The following is a 19938-nucleotide window of genomic DNA, read 5'->3' as shown; positions in this document are numbered from 1 at the left end:
AAAGGGTGTCTGTATAAAACTCCCCATGTGTTGAAAGCCAGACTCAGACAGCAAAAGGAACTCAGAGACTCACAGTGGGCTAACAGGAAGACTGAATTCACCCTCAAACACTGCGACAGAAAAAGCTGGGAAATGTGTAAAGGATTAGCTGCCTTACCCCAAACCTGCCTGGAAAGGTGAGACCTGCATCATCACTTTACCTGTTAGTGCATTCCTCTGAAGTGGTTGGGATCTCAAAAAGTTTGGCCTTTTCTTAAACCTCTTGAAAGTGGCTTTGATCAAACTGTGTCCGTAAAGATTAGAAGTTTTAATCCATTCCGCTGTAACACTTAGGTCAAGAGTTTACATCTGAAAGAACTCAAAGACTTAAAAGTTCATAGCAGTAAATATTATATTTTCTGACAGACTTTTTGACCTGAAGAACAGTTTCATCACGGTTGCACCAGTATTTTTTTTTTTTTTGGGGGGGGGGGCTTACAGACAATAGATCATGTGGATTGTTCAAGAGAGTTTATAGTGCGTAAGCAACAAAATAAATTTCTCTGAGGAGAGTTCAGAGGGGTCTCTAAACCTTCAGAGTTGAAGAAAAAATTTATCTAACAATGCTTCCACTTGTCAAAATTGAACTACAGAAAAAAAAGACATTTTTAAAAAATCACAGTTTTGTTATTACTGGTTTTAAAGTGTGATGCTGTTTCAATTTTGTTCTCAATTAATAAGATAGTGTAACATTTTAATAATGTATCGAGTACTTTTATAACTACTTGAATTACGTTATACTGACTAAGGATTTTAGGCATGAACCTCCAAGAAGGGGGTCTAGCAAGATTTTTAAAAATGTGTTGTAATTCACAGTAAAAAGCTGTAAATATCATTTGAAATGCTGTAATTTTAATAAAAAGCTGTAAATATCAAAGAACATGCTGTAATTCACAGTATAAAGCTGTTAATATCATAACAATTCATGCATTTTTTTTAAGTCTCACCTGCTATGTTTTCCCCTCTGCTGCTTTTTTATTTTAAGTAACGGACCACTTTTTTAAAGAACTCAGACTTTTTTGTAGAAAATGATGTTTCAAGTTTGATGAATCATCAAACCAACATGCTCATAAACGTAATCTTAGCATTTTGTACAAATACAAGTCATGTTGGAGAGAAAGTGATGGTCAATTGAGAAAGCTTAGGTAAACACAATGACCAGATTATTATGGCTTTCGTGTCTAAGTTAAAACAAAGACTTCATTACACAAGTTGCCTGCTTTTTGTCATCCAGGGCCAAGGAGATCAAGTCAAAATTGGGCGTTTTGCTGCAAAAGCCAGAAAATGCCATCGACCTCATCATCCCCTATCCCGAGAAGACTGAGAAGAAGCCAGAGAAGCAGCAGAAGTGAGTCTCTCCCTCTCTCTGGCTTGTCCTTAGAGGCATGCGTTTCTTTGAAGGTTTAATGTTAACCAGATAATTGATGGTAAAGTGGTCGTGCTGAGCTCACAGCAGGTACTAGATGTGGAGATCAAAGCACATTAAACCTCTCCAGACACTGACTGGGCTCAGATGTCAGGGTGAGATGCTACAATGCTTCAGATACTTCCAGTTTATTTGGCATCACCTTGAACAGACTGAGTAAGAGATGAATTACGTTTGAGATGTTCCCTTTCAAATGAGTGTTAAACCAAATAGTTTTGATATTATTTTTAAGCCTTTGAAACAGGGAGCGACATCACTTGATAACAAATGTTCTACAAATTGCAAATTGCATTGCAAATTGTAAGTTTTCAAGCACTTTCAGGTCATTTTCTTTGGGGGTTTTACTAATTTCTTCCTCTGTTGCTTATTGCCTTCTTCACGTGTTTTTGAAAGAAATCAAGCCAAACTGCTCAGGTTTCAAAGGTTTAACCTTAAAAAAAAATCTACAGACGTCAGCAAGGCATTAACTGAGGATTGATTTTTCTTTGTTTGTATTCTGGCAATGGATTGGTTCCCTTTAGACTCACTTACTGCAATTAATATTGATAATTTGCAATGACCCATACATCTTGATTTTCTCTTTGAATAACACTGGAAAAACATTTGCTGTCCTCATTGTGTATGTTTTTTATCTCTTTGTTTGACTTAATTTAGAATAACCTAAGATATATTCTAAATATTATCCCCACACCATTAAAACATTTTTTCTCATAAAGTATTTGCTTGAGATTATGTGAAAAAGCCTGTACAATCAATGATTGATGAAAGTGATGCTCTTTTAAGACGCCTAAATTGGGTGAACACATCACTCACTGTCCTGTCGTTGGTCCCTCCAGTTAATTTTCAAACTTGGAAAAACATCTTTAGGAACTTTCTCCCAAAGGAGAAAGAAGAACTATGCAATTTTAGAATCACAACTTAATTGTTTAGTCCAATATCTTAATGTGCCCCATGATTGGTCCAGTTCATGCACCAGACACAATCCATTCTCAGTGGATGTTTTCCAGACTTATTTCTAGCAGCTAAAACTGAGATCAAAGGATGCAGTCTGTTTTTGTGGGGGACTGGAAACACATGTCAGATTTGTATTTATAGTTTGTGGTTTCACTCAAACATTATGTACATTATGTATTCTACATTAACTCTGCCATCAATCAAAAGGGGCTCATATATTATGATAATGATTCATTTAGAGTAAAAGTACAATTTTTTAGATTACATTTTCAGGATACAACATTAAACTGAGGTATTTTGTGTGCAGGCCCACTCCTGAAGAGGCTGCTCAGTGGCGTGAGAGTCTGGACCGAGTCCTGAACAACAACTGTAGGTCTACTTTTTCTTATATATACCTTATGGGGTAACAACCTTTTGTCTAGTGTGTGATGTGATGGATAAAAACAAACTGAACAAACTGCACAAAAAATCCACTAACACTCGCTAACATCTGGACTTTTAGTGTTTAATGGGAAATCAACATTTACTGAAAATGACTATTTATCAGCCCCAGCTCCTACTGGCTTCAATTGGTAGTGATGGAAAATACAACATCTGGGTGGACACACAATTTTTACCCCCTTTGCCAGTGGGATGCAATAACAGTGTTGCTAGGAAATACCATCTGTCTCCGGCCAAGCTGCTATTTAGTCAGCACTGAGTTTGAGAGAGAGACTGAACAAGTATGGGATATAAAATGAAGTAACCATTGTCACATTTTCACTGGCCTCATTTACTACCTTGTTTGTGAGCCCATCTGTGACACCAAAAGTAACACACCAAAAAAACCAACAACACACACAGAAAGGCACACTCCTCTGCTGCAGAGCTGTGTATGCGGCTCTGGCCTTTTGGCAATGGGAAAGCAGTCTATTGCATATCTTTAAGGGGTTTTCCCATGTTTAGTATTTGCATACGAGTACTAATTTGGGTGGAAAATGATATAACATACTTTTTGTAATTAACACTATGAAAGGTTCAGTGTGTAGAATTTAGGACCATCTATTAGCAGAAATGTTATATAATATTCATAATGTGGTTTTCATTAGTGTATTATCAACTGACAATAAGAATTATTGGGATTTTGTCAGCTTTGCATGAGCCATTTATATCTGCATGCAGAGCAGGTCCCCTTTTATGAAGTCTATCATATTGTTCTACAGAAACCCAGAATGGACAAACCAAACACTGGCTCTATGTTTGACCATTTGTGTCTCACTTTGTTCACCGTAATTCTCCTTTATGCCTGACACAAGAAAGAAGCTTTAGTGCAACTGCTCAGATGCCGCTCATCCTTGAATCCTTCACATTAGACCTTTTAAAGAACTTTCTTATCTTTTTAAAATCTTACATATTTTTTAGCAAATATCATATTATATTATATTAGTGTTAAAACATTTTAAAATACTCCTCAGTTATAAAAAAAAAAAACAGTATCATGGCTTCAAGAGAGGAGGAAAAAACAGATGTTGCTTGTTCACATGTACCTTGGCAGAATGCATCTTGCAGATCTTTCTCTTACTCTGAAAATGATGCCTCTTATGCACACCAGTGTTTTCCACACAGCTGATGGATACTCAAAAAGAATGGCCTTGTTAAAACTCCAAAAATAGGAAACATTTAAGGTTGCCTATTATTTACTGCTCTGTAGAGCCTCGGCTGCTTTGTTGACATCCTTACAACCAAACACTGAAAGCATCATTATTTCATTCTATCCAAAGCTGCAGTCTTCATTATGTAACAGCTGGCACTTTGGTTTAACGTCAACCATTTCAAAAGAAGAAAACATGCCTCCTCTGAGGTCTGCTGTCTGTCTAGACTGTTTAAACAGGTACAGCACACCACACCTATTATTCTCATTATGTTTTTGTATTAGTATAATTGTGTGTGAGACATCCAAGTGACCATTTGTTTCTTAAATTGAATGATGAAGATGATGATTTGTTTTTGTTTTTTTCTGTCTCATGCATATTAATTTACAATACACAATACATACAGCACACATGACACTAAAAATTACATAAATAATAAAATTCCAATTTAGATAACTTACATTATCAGAATTTCAAACCTCAAAATCTACATAAATATCTATAAATTGCAAATATATCGTATGCAACTATAGTTTCCAATTGCACTCATCAGCAGGGTTCTTTGGCTTATATATAACTTTTTAAGGATTTTCTTCATCTAGTCTGATGTACTTTTCTCCTCAGTATAGGATTTTTTCTCAGAGAGCCCTGCATGGCAGACAAAAGTAGCTCTTAGTGGTTTTGGTTTCCCTGTGCCCAGGGGCATTGTAGTGAGGAAAAAATCATCAGGGCTCTGAATGAAAAATATGGTTTTGCGTGCATTTTTTATTTCTAAGTAATTGGTGCAATAACAAAAATAAAAATGTTTAAATAAATTGGTTGAAAAACTGAAAGCTGTAAAACTGTATGAAAATGAGAAAATGCAGAAAAATTAGATTAATTGCCTGAAAGACATAAAAGCTCATATGCATTAACAACACTGCTGAAAAGCTGGAAGCTACAATGTAAAACTGGCATCATCGTAAAAGTATCTCAAAAAGAAGCTAAAAGCTAAAATACATTGCACAACAAGGTGGACACTTAAAGGTGCAAAATGGTTTAGTCCGTCCCTTAAAGCTTAAATTGAGTGAGTTTTTGCTGCTAGTGTATCTACGTGCACTTTTTTATATTTTCCCAAGAAAGGGCAATGTGTTCGAAAAAAAAAAAGAAAAGAAAGAGAGGAAAGGGAAAGAAAGCAAACTAAGTTTGAAAAAAAAAAAATGTGTGTAAGAGAAACATATCAAGAGAGGAAGGGCGGGGGGACCCACAGAGAATGCTTATGCATAGTGCCCAGAATACAGTGCTACGCCCCTGCCTATGCTACAGTTTTGTTTAACTTCAGCTGCATTCCTAGGATTTTCAATCGATACAATATTAGGATTTAAACTGTGACAATGATGACACATGACGAAGTAATCAAAGAGCACCTTTCTCCTAAAAATTATTTTGTAAAATTGTTTTGTAGTCATAATTTGAAGGAGAGAGGGTTACATAAAGACAAGCTGCAGGTGTAGACTGAACAAATGAAGAAAAACACCTCAAGTACCACCATACATACCAGAGAGCAACCACTGGCTCCACTGTTTATGTCACAAATAGCAAAGCAAGAGCCAGCAAGACTGATGATTAACTCTAATGGTTAATAGTATTTAGCACTTAGTGTAAACTCTCCGGCTAATCAGTCACTTGAGTTACTGCTACACATCAAAACAGTCCACAAACAGATACATGTGAACAGAAACTCTTCCTCTGCAGGCCTCAGTGGGTGGTAAAGGACCCTTCTAAGTGGCTCCTTCAGCACAGGCTCGGGCACAGGGATGTATTTCCCCTCTATGTTTGTGTGCCTGCATGAACGTGTTTGCATCTGCGTGTGTATCTGTCCTCTAAGGTTACTGCGTGTTATGGTAACATCTCCAGGGAGAAGTCTAAATGATTCCACCGGTGCTGATTTATTGCACAGTTGCTGCAAACCGCTGCGCCGTGATTATTTATCTACATGAGATTTTGCATTAACATTATTCTTTATGGCTCTTCTCTTGTTAATTCCTATGGGATTCTCTGTGAGTTATTTCCTCTCAGATGTAGGACTACCCCCCATCCTTCGCCTCACAGTGAAAAATTGCATAATGCACTGTACATTATGCAACAGGAAATGCATAATGTATGACTACTCTCTGATTAAATTAAAAACATTGCGCTTGTAGGAGAATTAATCCCGTTTTCAAGTTGTTTTTTGTGCAGTTTTTAATTACAGGAATTTTTCAGTGTTTCATTATTGTAATATCACCCAGCTGGTTAGAACCATGGGAGTCAGTGCAGTTAATTCAAACTGAAGCCAAGGTAATCAAGCAAAATTCTGCTGATATAAAAAAATTGTAAAATCATGGATACACGACTACATTTCCTGCTGGTTGCTGCAGCTTTGATACACAAACAGCTTGTCATCAGTGCCTGGGCGTGTGCGCTTTTTTGTGTGTATGTGTGTGTGTGTCTTTGTACTGAAGGTCTTCAAAAAAGAGCAGCAGCTTGATTGCGGCTCTGTGCTATTTTGAACCAAACTAGCCATCTAGATTGCAGATAAAAGCCTGAGGCCATAGCAGAGAGCTTATCATCTGCAGCACATGCTGGCTCAGACAATGGGACCTTTCGCAGGCATTGTGTTCAACTACAATGTTCTGTGCCAAATTGAGTGGTTGTTTTATTAAGTCTTATTTTGGATACTTACCTCTGAATAACCACTGTGCTTTACCATTGGTCCAAAGTTTTGTTTGTATTTTGAAAACATTTCCAAAAGATCAATGGTTGTTTTTGTAAATTGAAGTTTAGCTGAATTATTTTTGACTTATTTTTGACTTTTTTATTTATTTTTTTCAATAACAAGGTTTTAAAAAGTTTCTTGAATTTTTTCACTCAATTTAAATTGCATAAAACATCCATATTTTCCTGATCTCTGTTTTGGGTCTATCCAGAAATTTTTGGGAAACTAATAATAAAAACTTTTTTAATTTATGTAAATGATCAAACAAACAAAAATCTAACATAAACTAGAGAGTATCCTAAGATGGATCACTCCAGCCACCAGGGGCGTAACGTATAGAGGCCCCTTCCCTCCTTCCTGCCCCACTCCTTCTGGCCCATGTGCTCAAACCACTCCCAATTTTGAACTTAGCCTTCATTTTGATTTCACCTACACACCTGTAAAGCTTTGTGACTACAACTTGCACGATTGTGAAGCTATGACAGTGTTAAAATCTGTCCATAGACAAACAGAGAGACATACAAACACCTGGCAAAGTACTCAAAACTGCTTCTGTGATAGTTTCCGGTAGAAAAGGTGTCTCCTAGAGGTGGACATTGTTTCAGGAATCCTGTGAGTCGTGGGATTCCTGTCGGATTCTCGTGGGATGGGAGTCAGTTTCCTCATTCATCTTGTGACTGGCAGAGGACCGGAAAAAAGTCAACGGGAGCAGGCGGGACAGGAATCATACTAATAACAATACTGGTGTGCTGTCAGCAGCTAGTATTTATTTTCTTAAATGAATTACACATGTGGAGTAAAATGTATCTTTTGTTAGAATAGCCTAATATAATTATAATCCCAATGTTAATTTTCATTAGCAAGTTGATGGTAGCTCCCATTATGTGTTAGCATCAAGCTAATGGACTATGACAGTTATTTGCTACAGTGTTGTGGCAGTTATCAGGACGGTTCTCATATATGAGGTGTTTACTGTGGTGTTTGCATACAATAAGGGAATGACACGGAAGTCAGAGTGGAACAGCCAAGAACAAAAATTAAAACTGAAATGTGAAAAAGTTAATATAAAAAACATAATTTTGCATATTTACAATGTAGCTGTTTTAGCTATTAAGTTAGCACCTACTGATGAAATATACCTGGTTTTAATATGTAAAAATACAGTTCTAATGTGACTAAAGGTTATTTTTAAGAAAATTGAAAAAAAAAAAAAAAAACAATGTGGAAACGGGATGGGACAGGAGTCAATTCCTTGGGACTGGGAAGGGTACTTTGTGGAAGTGGGATAGGAAAGAAGTAAAAATCCCCGCCCATTGTCACTCTCTATTGTCTTCAGGACCACATTTGAACATTTTATGACACAAACAGAGACTCACAAACTCACAGTCACAATGTAGCAGCTGGTGAAAATGTTAAACGGACAATACACATTAATTTATATCATCACACTTTCCTCAATAAAAACACCAAGCCCGTGTAGTATATGCCACAACTTAATAATGTCAGTTGTGCTTTCCTTCTTATTTTCCTTCACTTCTGCAATAAAAGCTTTTATACAATCTGTTAACATTGGTAGTTTTATCTATCCATCAACATAATTACTTTTCAAGCTTAGCTTTAAAAAAATCCATAATGGATGTATTTAAACATGACAACATCATTATGGAAAGAGCCACAATGCCCATGTGATTACATATGCGCGGCAGTGAGGTCAATGCTTAAAAAAACAGGTGTGACTGAAGAAGAGTGTTCTGAAGCTGCATCACTAATAGAGTTTAAAAGTCATTTTGTAGTTTTCACAGATTAAGTTCTGATACTTTGAGTCTTTTATGCAAGATACAGAAGCCTTTAACAGCCATGGATTGAAAAAATGCATTTCCTTTGTTTTCCCTTATTAAATCTGCTAAATAGCAGATTCTCTAATAATGTTTTTCATCAATTTCATAATATATTACATAGACTATAAATTACTGTTGCCTCATGCCCAAGAGGATGGTAGAAATGCCAAAACATCAAGCTATGATTTAATTCCTCTTTGCTCTTGTGCTGCATGTAAAGAATTTTCCTAATTAATTATAACAGTTGGAGTGTATAAATGATTTAAGCAGGGAGGCAGATGGTCTTGGGATTATTGTGGTGGCTGACAGTCATGAAAACATTGATAAAAAAACATTTACCTGTAATTATCTGACATTTTCAACAATTTAGGAATAGACTTACCCCCAATATTTTTTAATCAACCTCTATATTTTAGTAATAAATTGAGTTTGTGTTGCATAATTCAACTGAGCCATTGTTAAAGTGATACAGAGATTTTAGTTAACTTGTGACTTTAATGAAAAGTGTCTCAAAGGCTTATTCGGAATTTCCAGTTTCATTTTCCTTTTGTTCTTTAAAAATGTGTTCATGATATGGGGCTTAACCCTTTGAAAACTGAATAAATTTTTCAAAAGCATCTGGAAAAGGCAATGAGAAATAATGAAAATTATCCCAAAAATTATCAAAAAAGAAAAATTGAAATTGTGATAATTATAAATATAGTTTGCAGCATTTTTCCTTTGCTTTTTAAATAGTATTTTTCAAATTGCAATTGTTTGGCAATTTGCCATTCTTGCTAAGTTGCTCATTTCCCTTTTTTGCCATGTTTCTAAATAAAAGCAAACCCATTTGCTCAAGGTTCAGATGTTTACTTGTGAAAGCTTCAGAATACAGCATGAGAAAAGTGACATCAATGCAGGTTTCAAAGGGTTAAATAATCACTGTTCTATATTATATTACATAATTTGTCAAAACATCTCTCTCTTTCTTTTTATCTAACACCCATCCTCTTCTCTCTCCATTAGATGGTCTGGCCACTTTCCGTACCTTCCTGCAGTCTGAGTTCAGTGATGAGAATATTGAGTTCTGGATGAGCTGCGAGGACTTCAAGAAGACCAAGGACCCCGCGAAGATGGCCTCCAAGGCCAAGAAGATCTATGAAGACTTCATCCAGTCTGAGGGACCCAGAGAGGTCAGAGACTCCTTTGACTTCACCTGTTAGTTGGCAACAGTATCATACGTGAAAGATGATATAGAGAGATATTCAGACTACTCATAGAGAGTTCTACATGATAAATATTATTTGGGAGATGGCCTCAGCAAGTTGGAAATGCAATAGGGATTTTGCCAGAAGGGTATGATAGGCAAAATAGTCTTTATTTATGCAACATTTTACTCCTGAACAGCTTAACGTATTTAAGATAAAAGAGAATTCAAATAAAGATGCCCTATAACAATTTGCATACGTCTGAAGCAGCTGGTTTTATCAGGTCAAAGAATGGCAAAAAAAAATGGAGATGGCAGGAGGGCAGAATTCCAGGTGTATTAACATAGCATGTTACAGACATTAACGAGTGCATTAACACTTTTTGGCACACACATATTTTGGGAACAGTTACTGAGTGTTGCAAACTTATTTCGGGGGAGATAGCCACAAGCAGATTGATTTGTTGCCAAAAGTTGCTAAATTATGAGGTTTTTTTTGGTGTTGTTTTTTTCCCCAAGAGTGTTCTGCCTGTCCCACCTTGTGATTGGCCAGCACTTTCGCTAACCATGATCTCTCTGACCTAACTCTAATAGCCTGTAACTGTGACGCATCAGTGTGAACAGTACCAGCCAATCACAGTAGGACTGGACTAGGCAAAACACTCTTGGGAAAAAAATAAAACCCTGTGATGTCATTGCATGATGATGTCATTAGATAATTCAATAATTATTGAACAATTACAGCTGTAAAGCTCAAACAAGGTCACAGAGTTTTTCTTTCATTTTCTCATTACCTACTAAAACTCCACACTCTGGAAAACTACAGTTATCTGTTTTTTTTAAAAAAACATTTTTATGGGATTTTATGCCTTTAATTGATAGGACAGCACAAGTGTGAAAGGCGGAGAGAGAGAGAGAGAGGGAATGACATGCAGCAAAGGGCCGAGGCTGGAATCGAACCCGTGGCTGCTGCTTTTTTTGCTTTTGGAAAGAAAGAATTGTCAGGGTAGTCCAGAAAGTTAAATCTAGCAACAAATTTGCTTAACTGGCATCACTGCATTGACTCTAGCATTTCCATCATGGGTTAGAGACTTCAGCGTCATATTTTAGAGAAAGAATGTGTTAAGTTAAAGTTGTTGTAAACATCATGTCTCTGGTAGGTCTTTTCCTTGGAATAATCTTGTGGCAGGCAGAACTTGATGTAGCGTATGTTTATTTCAATCTGACTCAACACAACAATTGGCTAGCTAAAATAAACAGTGAAAATTAAAATAGTATCTTGCCTTAAATGGAATCTTCCTCTTCATCTCGAGTCCTCTCTTACATACCTACAGTATATCATCAGTACTGATATTAACCCTCGATAATTGCTATTTCTCTCTCTCTTTATCGTCCTCATCCAGTCTTAAGTTGTTTCTGACAGTGTGTCCTGTCATCCTCGCACCACAGGTGAACATTGACCACTTCACCAAGGATGTGACCCTGAGAAACCTGGTGCAGCTGTCCCCCACCACCTTTGAACTGGCCCAGAAGAGAATCTACGCCCTGATGGAGAAAGACTCCTTCGGGCGTTTCCTCCGATCTGAGCAGTACCAGGAGCTGCTGGTCAACTAAGCCACAGCAGGAGTCTGAAGAGACGGGGGGGGGGGGGCTTCAAACAGCAGTAACTTACCATGACAACAAGAGCAAAAAAACATCATTTTTTTATTAATTAAGTACTCTAATAAACTACTATTGTGTAAGACAGCTCAAGAACCAAAGACCTTTATTTTACAAGATATCAAGGGCATTTAGCAAAAGAAAACTATATTTCCAAATGATGTTTTGACTTTACCTACAGGGAAATACTGCCTTTTGAAATAACCCTACCTCCCTACCCTACAAACACATACACATACTCTTGTACTTCTGTATTAGTAAGGACCTTCCATTGACATCATTCATTTGCTATCCTCCTAAATAAATGAAGGTCACCCAGAAGGACCTTGTTTATCAAAAATGGCCTTAAAAAAACCTGACTGGTTCTCACAAATAGGAAGAAGTACAGCAACACACACATATAGTCAAGATTCACATCAAAACAGATACTAATGTGTTTCTATGAAGAGCAATCTTTTCAGTTTGGCCACAAAGTAGGTTCTTCAACTTTTGGATACAAATGCAAAGTAAACTAATCAGAGTAATCCTTGAAAACATTATCAGACTTTGCATAAAGGCATTGTTGTAGCTTTGCCAGACCTTACCAGACAGTTTGGTGTAAAGCTTGACCCAACTGACTGTAATGCATTCTGTAGCATAAACTCTAAGGATGACTTTCTGACCCCTTTATGCAAGACCTGTTTGGTCCGATCTGGTGCCCTATGGCAGAAATCCACTAATAATTAATTTAATGGTAAACTCAATTTAACACCTGGTTCATGTCAGGTCATCAACACCTTAGGCAACCACGTAGGTTGCCTATGCCAAAAAACGACCATGCCTTGATGTGAAACTAATGAAAACCTTAGATTGTTTTCATAAGAAAGTAATCTTTTATTTGGGGTCACATTGGAAACTAAATCAGAATTATCCAGTTTAAACTATGGATGAATGAAAAGCAGTTTTCATTTTAATAAAAACAAAAAGCCATTCAACTTAAATGTACAGAAATGTTTAATCATTTTCCAGTAATGGCCCTTCTTAGAGAAACCTGATGAGTGACTTTCAAGTACTTAAGATATTACTCAAAGATAATATTATTCCATGTTGAGTGCTTGGAACGGACATGACCTAAAACATTTTCTGTCTATGGGACAAAACCATTGGGAAACTTTAAACAGAATGACACTTACACCGCTGGCTGCTTTAAATCAATGGATTCGTTGACTAATTACCAGCAACCACCAAATATTTTGTCATTCTAATAAAAGAACCTGTAATATAGTGGAGCATCTACTACTATCAATGCATGAGTAATGATTATCACATAGCTTTCTTTTCGTCCCCTCCACATTCTCACACTCACATAGACAGTTAGTTTGGATTGTCACCAAACTCCCCCTTTTGGTTGCGATGCAGCCTGTGAGAGCCATCCTTGAGAACAGTGCTGGCTAGTTGGCTCAGTGGTCGAGCTCCTTGGCTACCACTAAACTGCATGTTGCTAAGATGGGAAAATCAAGTAGGAGGGAATCCCGGAAAAAAAAAAGAAGTGAACAGAGCAGTGGTTTAAAAAGAGAAAGGTCTTTTTCCCATGTGATAATACCAAAGTCGTATGTATGCATGCTGAGTCACTAAAAAGGTCCAGACCTGGTTTTAGTGCTAATGGTGAAAAACACGGGAGAGAGAGAAGGAGCAGGTTTGCAGCACTAAATAATACAAATACTGGTTATTGAGACTCATTTTATTGTAGTCTTTGAATTACAAGCAAAATCCAAATTATAAAGTAAGGAAATTTAAGAGAGGAGCAGCATTGCAATCAGATAAGCACATACAAAATAATCACATGTACTTTTCACTTCTAATGCTCCTGTCCAGGTTAACACTTTCAACCACAGATTATTGTTCACTACATGCTGTATGAAAACACTGGTATTCACTGAAATTACACTAAACTGAGACAGACGGATGTGATGGTGGATGTGGTGTTGGTGTGCAATGTCAAATTGTCCTAAATGTATTCATTTAGTTGAATGTAGCAATTATAAAGTTTGATTATATTTACTCTTCAATGCTTTTTATATTAAACAAAAGCATGTTTTAACCAACACGTGAAAATTGTTATCTAGATATTCAGCATTTTTTTAGTCCTTATTGTTCCTTAAAATCCAATGGTTCCACACTAATCCAAACTAAAAAAAAAAAAAACTTAAAAAACTATTTATCAGGAAAGAATTGTTCACATTTCAGCTTATTTGATGAATTGTTGAATGTATCACTTAAAAGGGGCATTAGAACAACCAACATAAAAAAATTTTTTTTTAAAAATCTGAGAGGTTCATTTCATTTATAAATAACACTGACAAGGATTTATCATGGCACAGATTAGCCAGTCTGGTGTCATAACTTTAAGTTTCACATAAGTCCATGATCAGAAAAACCAATGAGGGCTTTAACAGTGCTGAGTGTGCATTATGTGATGTAGCCTTGCATGTACGTTCTGGAGTCATCCACATAAAAATATTTATGCATTCAATACCTGAAGATGTATTTATTTTTACATGTAAATATTAACAATTTGCAACCTACTGTGTCTAAGTTATTCTTACATACTACCATGGCATCCATGATTCTTGGACAGGAGAGCTGGTGAGGACTCTTCCTAGAATCTTTTTACTGTTATAAAAGAGGAAACACCTGACTTTCAATTGTCACTTCGTTTTATTTCATTAGCTAACTATTTCAAACATGTACATAAGTACATAAGTACCAATAAGTCTTTAAGACTTCAACTAAAACCTATAAGATATCTATAAAATGAAACAATGCATACACCACAAATCCAATTATTTTATAATGACAAAATGTGGAAAGGGCCCTGGAGTCTTCTTTTAAACAAACAAAAAGTTTTGTTTACATTTAGTGTTACTCATAAAAACACATCATGTGTATCTGTGAGAGCTAACAAGCATGCCAAGTGCATTTCCTTCCCCCTTAAAAAATTGCAGTCTTTTTTTTTTTTTTTTTTTTACTTTTTATGTTTTATTTACATCCTGTTTACATGCTAAAAGTCTTCCTGCTTGCCTTTGCTGGTGCATTGCAGCACATCTTGGGTTCTACAACCTGTTATCAGTGTGACACCATTGGCAGGGCTGTGAATCGCATTGCAAGCTAATGAAAATGCACAAGATAAAATAGGTACCCACTCATGGAAAAACAATTTCATAGTGCTGCTAAAGACCTAAAACTTTTTGGGGAAACTTTAAGATTTTAGGTCACAATGCAAATTTTTCGATGTATCAGGTTCATTTGCAAAAATACTGAGCTGCTATAGTGAAGTCACATGAACATGATCCCTCACTGGCTTCACACAATTTTTTTGTAGGTACATCCAAATGATCAATAACCCCAAATTTGTTAACAGAGCAGAGGTATATGAGTTTTGTGCAAAATGTTTGGTGGGCCAAACATTTCAGGGAATTTTTAATGAATTTTGTGAAGTCCTCCTGGAATTATCTTTGCAACTATCAAACAGGACAGAAAACAGAGGAGAAAATTCCTCAAAATGTCTAAGGAAAATAGCTTAAAGAAAACAGATTACTTGTTAAATCTGTTCCCTCTTTTTGCGATTCCTCTTTGGAATCAAGCAGTTTTAAAGTTTTAAAGATCAAAGCAGTGTGCGAAGTTAATGCCATTAAAAAATGTCAGAGATGACTGAAAAAGAGAGTGGAAACCAGAGCGGAAACAGATGTGGCTAAAGAAGTGGCTGCCAAAACAAACACTGTCAGAGGCTTGCATGGACACATCCATTACTACAGCAGTTCCTAGAAATAGATGGAGAAGGTCAGGTGCCTTTGGGTCCCAAAAGGAAGGTTGTGACGTTTTGTTTGGTTGAGCTGACTGCTTTTACATGTACAGAATACTGTCACTCAAAGATGTAGGCTACGTATTAACACTGGAAGGACACAAATTAAACAGATGGTATTTGAGTGTCTTCTGCCAAAAAAAGTTTGAGCATCAAACATTTAGTTTACTGCATTCTGGTTTATTTTTTCTGCATGAACTTATGTTGTAAATGTCTTTCATTTTGTCAACATAAAAGTACTCTGACTATTTGATGTTATTTATTGGGGAAAACAAATGCATATGTTCTAAATAATGGGGGGACATGTATCCTGTGTCCCCCTCAAAACCTCTGCCTACGCTTAACGTAACTAGTCAGAGTTCTAAAATTATGTCTTGCCAAATGGTGTAAATATACCCCAAAACTGTTTACCAGTATGTGTTACTGTCTTTCAGACTATGTACTAATATAATAATTGAGATTTAAGCAAGTAAAAACCCCAATAAATATGACTGCTAAGAGTTTATGACTGATTACAATCTAAGAGTCTCCTTTTTAAATTTCACTTGTCACAGGACCTGATTTTTAAAGAGGATAAAGATGGCTATCACTTGATAAGGGTTATATGATAAAGTTTTTGTGATTTATTTCTTCTGCTTTGCCAGCAGTAATGATTGGCCCTCTGAGCACAAGCAGACCTGCCGACATTTTCAAATCTCTTGTAAAATGAATGATCTTATTTGAGATTTTAAAAAAAACACGTTATATCTTACTGTATGTTTAATGTAGTTATTTGCTTGTGCAATTCACTTTCAACCAATGGGAGGAAATCTGTAAAGAAAGTTATACAAACAAGCTGACATCCACACGTGAAAAAAACAGATTTTTCCTCCCTAGAGTCTAAAATTGTCTGCGTTGATGGATGAAGACCATAAAACTATACAGTGCTGTTTATGTTTACTCAAGCATCATTACCGGGCAGTGGCGTGGGCGCAGCAGGATTGGTGAGCACACGGGAAGCTGATTACTCACTTAGTTCCTCATGAAAGAAGGCAAAGTTCCAAGAAAATAGACATCACTGTGGCAGAGAGTTCTCATGGCTCCAGGGCTTTTTATACGCTTTCGAGAAATAGAGTGGTCTGTTTTAAGTGTGAGAAAAAAGAAGAACATTGTAGAATTTCCCCTGTGATCTCTGCAGCTGGCAGCGAGATCTGTCGCTGATAAATCTACATCCATAGGGTTTCTTTCCACAGTCTGCTCCCAAGTTGGTCAAGGTCTGAGGAGTTTGAACTGACAGCATATACCATGTTCGCTTAGGAGTGAAGGTAACATCAGTGCCTTAAGAGTTGCCAGTTATTTTCACATTAGAATCACGCTGCTCTAAAGTGATTTTGTTTTTCTGAGAAAACACTGTAATTGGCCTCCAGGTTTAAGTTGTGCTAACAAAACATAGACTTTGACCTTTTCCATTTTTACAAACATTATTTTTTGTGAGTGGGTGAATGAGTGAGTTAGTTACAAGTAGATCTATCGGTACAAGAAGTACAAGTACCTGCTGCGTGATCTCAAAGAAATAAATGACCACAACGTCTTAACACCACATGATGTGGTGGTGGCATGTATTGTGCTGAAATCAAGCATTGGCAGCAGTTTACTTTAGACACCTAAGCTACTTGATAAGGTTGAGGAAAAGATTGTGTTTTTGGTTAAAGTAACTACATTTCTTACACACAAGAAGTAAGTATTCTGTGAAGTGACATAAGTACATCATGCGACACAATGTCTAGGTAAAGGACATCAGAACATTAAGACAGAAGTAAACAATGACTTTTAGTTTCATGTGGGACACAAACATTGGTCTCCTGGGTGAAATACCTGTGTTTGTTTGACCTGTCCAACACCCAACTGCCTCTCTTTACAGTTTTTATAAACTTTTATACCTCCTATGAGGTCACAACATTACCTGTGCCCACTGAGTGACGTTGTTGAGGGCATTTGTATGTCCACCACGCCAAATGAGCCTAATTGACTTCGCATTATCAATCATTTTTGATGGTGCCAGCATGTAATTTCTAACAGGTCATGGTTGTTTTATGTTCTTCTGTGAGACCACTTTCAAAACCTGACATTACTAAATCTTTGAAACAACCGAAAAGCCTCCACTACTTAAGATGAGGAGAGTTTGTGACAAGGCAAACGCAGTTTCACCGTAGCCTCTGAGAACTACTGCACTATGAAAAAAAGCAGTGTTGTGCATGAGTGCGCTAAAAGAACGTGCACAATGACCGTACTCATATTCTAAGGTGACGCTTAAGAACACATAAGTTTGGAACTTATGAACTCGTACAAGAGCATTGTTCACTCAAGCCTTTACGGCACCCAGCTTTTATTATTTAAAAAAAAAGGACAACATGAATGTAAACAAATGTTTTTATTGGGACTCCAATCGTGCTTCATGAACGCAACCTTGTTCATTTTAATCTGTGTGAACAGATCTTTGAATTAGCTCTTGTGAAGCTCGAATTTGCACGACACTGCAAACAAGGTTAGTTTAAAACCCAGTATATGGCTGGACCGTGTATGAAACACCAGAGGGCTTTTCATTTGGAACAAAGACTTTTCATTTGAATCAGGAAGTGGTCAACATATACTACAGACTTTTGTTTGCCGCGCAGCACAACTGGGAGGGGAGTCCTGTAGGAGTCCGGTCTCTGATTCAATCAGATGATCTGGCTGCTTCAACACCATCTGGATGTTTATCAATCTTGGTGGAATCTTTGTCAATAAGCACAGTGAGTGTTATGGAAAGAGATTTGTTTTGTTTTTTTAAATCCCTGTATCCCAAATTAATGGGCAAATGTAATCAAGATTTTACCAGTGTGTGAAGATTGATAATTACAACAGAAATGGACACAAAATACAACATGCATTTTGTGTTATGAGATCACACAACAATTTTCACAGCTGCATTTTCAGAAATAGTTCAAGTTTTCCTCAATGCAGTCAGAGCTGTGCACAGCCAATTGCATAATGAACTCTCGTCACAGCGGCTCCCACTGAAAAGACTCTCAGGCACATGGAGTGTACATCTCAATAAATACTCACTAGAGAGACTGTCAAATGCAATCTTTTCCAGCACCTCCCCAGTCTGAGAACAACGTGGTCTCTCCACACGTGTTTGCATCTGCCAGTGTTCTCCTCAGTTACCGTATGGCACACCGTGTGCAAAGATGTAATAAAATAAAAATAGACTTTCATTAATGTGTTTATTTGGTGTAACTTCCTGTTGGATACGTGACAAATTTTTAAGACCAAGTGCTGGGCACTTGCTTTATCTTGTATCACAAAGGATGAAATATGACTCGTCTTTGCTGCTTTTATTTCCTAAATCTGCAAAGGTTAAATGAACAATTTACAAAAAGCAGAAGGAATGAGATTTGGAGCTTAAATAGAATTCAGATGCACAGCATTGAGAAGGCCGACCAGACATCAGCTTTCATCGTTCTCAGTCGTAACATATTGCCACTTTGCAGTGGACTCAGTATTAACAGTATTATTTGGGTTTAAATAGCATTATTTTGGCATGCAAACAGCGGATTCGGAATATGTTCCTCAACTTGGTTTTCTACCACAACCAACCAGCAACCTCCAAGGTTGAGAAATGAAACCAGCGTGGAAGTTCCAAAAACTGCAGTTCATCAACTGGCCACTTGAGCTTGGCTTCAAAACAGTGCCAATCCCCATAGACCCCCATGTTAAAATGCCCAACTTTACAGCAGAAATAAACATGTTTACAGTCTGGTAGGAAAAAAATGTTTTTGTTTATAGCAAATTCCAACATTCACGACAACCGTACAGGGGGTGAATTTTTTATAACTCACTTGTTTACATATTTTAAGGCCCAAAGTTACACATTGTCACAGTGTCACTGTCTATCAGTCAGATCCAGCCCTCGCTCCTCCACAGTTCTAGTTTCTTGTCCAAATATGGTCACTTCTGGCTTCAAAAACCCAAGACAGTGATTGCTGAAATGCCAGGATCGAGGCTGCAAGAGCAGTCCACAAACCAGTGGGTGAAGTCACAGTACACTGGGTAATAGGGAGAAACACACCTGATATCCCACTTGAATATTAACAGGTATTTGGATGTACGCAGATATCGTAACACCTACTTTTTCAAGGAGGTGGTTTAAAGAATGAAAGAGGGGGACTGTTATTGCACTGTCACACAAGTCCACCATGGGTAAGAAAACTTTGAGAAGAAATCATATTTTGATGCAAAGAAGCAAAATGACAAGCAGCTTCAGACGTTCCACTTCTCTATATTTTGATGTGATAATCAACACATTTGGACATGCTAAGTGGAGTATGCATGGCTGTATGCAGGACTCTTGGTTGAATATTAATTTGTTTTAGTCATGTAAACAGCTTTGTATGAATATTATCTTTTTCAGAATAAGTTTTTTTTTTAAAAAAAAAAAAGAGTATTTCATGCAAGTAAAAGTAGTAATTGTAATGATACATCATAGTTTTAATGTTCTTCAACCAATAACTTGCACATGAAATAGAACAAAAAGTGAATGAATTGGGCTCATCAGCTGCTGGTGAGGATGAGGACAACCACCTGACATCTTGGTCAATCTACTGCT

At 36.9% G+C, this 19938-nt stretch overlaps 1 protein-coding gene across 1 annotated transcript; it reads left to right on the top strand.

Annotated features, from left to right (window-relative positions):
* Positions 1–18: 18 nt before the first annotated feature.
* rgs5a (regulator of G protein signaling 5a) lies at positions 19–13982 on the top strand. Its single transcript, XM_042515802.2, has 5 exons — positions 19–176; positions 1274–1387; positions 2727–2788; positions 9631–9797; positions 11261–13982. The coding sequence occupies exons 1-5, from the start codon at positions 133–135 to the stop codon at positions 11423–11425; spliced, it is 552 nt and encodes a 183-aa protein (XP_042371736.1). The 5' UTR covers positions 19–132; the 3' UTR covers positions 11426–13982.
* Positions 13983–19938: the final 5956 nt, after the last annotated feature.

This window comes from Plectropomus leopardus, chromosome 5 (genome assembly GCF_026936395.1).
Source record: "Plectropomus leopardus strain MGB_pleo_1.0 chromosome 5, ASM2693639v1, whole genome shotgun sequence".
Classification (NCBI taxonomy): Eukaryota; Metazoa; Chordata; class Actinopteri; order Perciformes; family Serranidae; genus Plectropomus; species Plectropomus leopardus.
The sequence above is the reverse complement of the archived record's forward strand: the minus strand, read 5'-3'. Positions and strand labels throughout refer to the sequence as shown.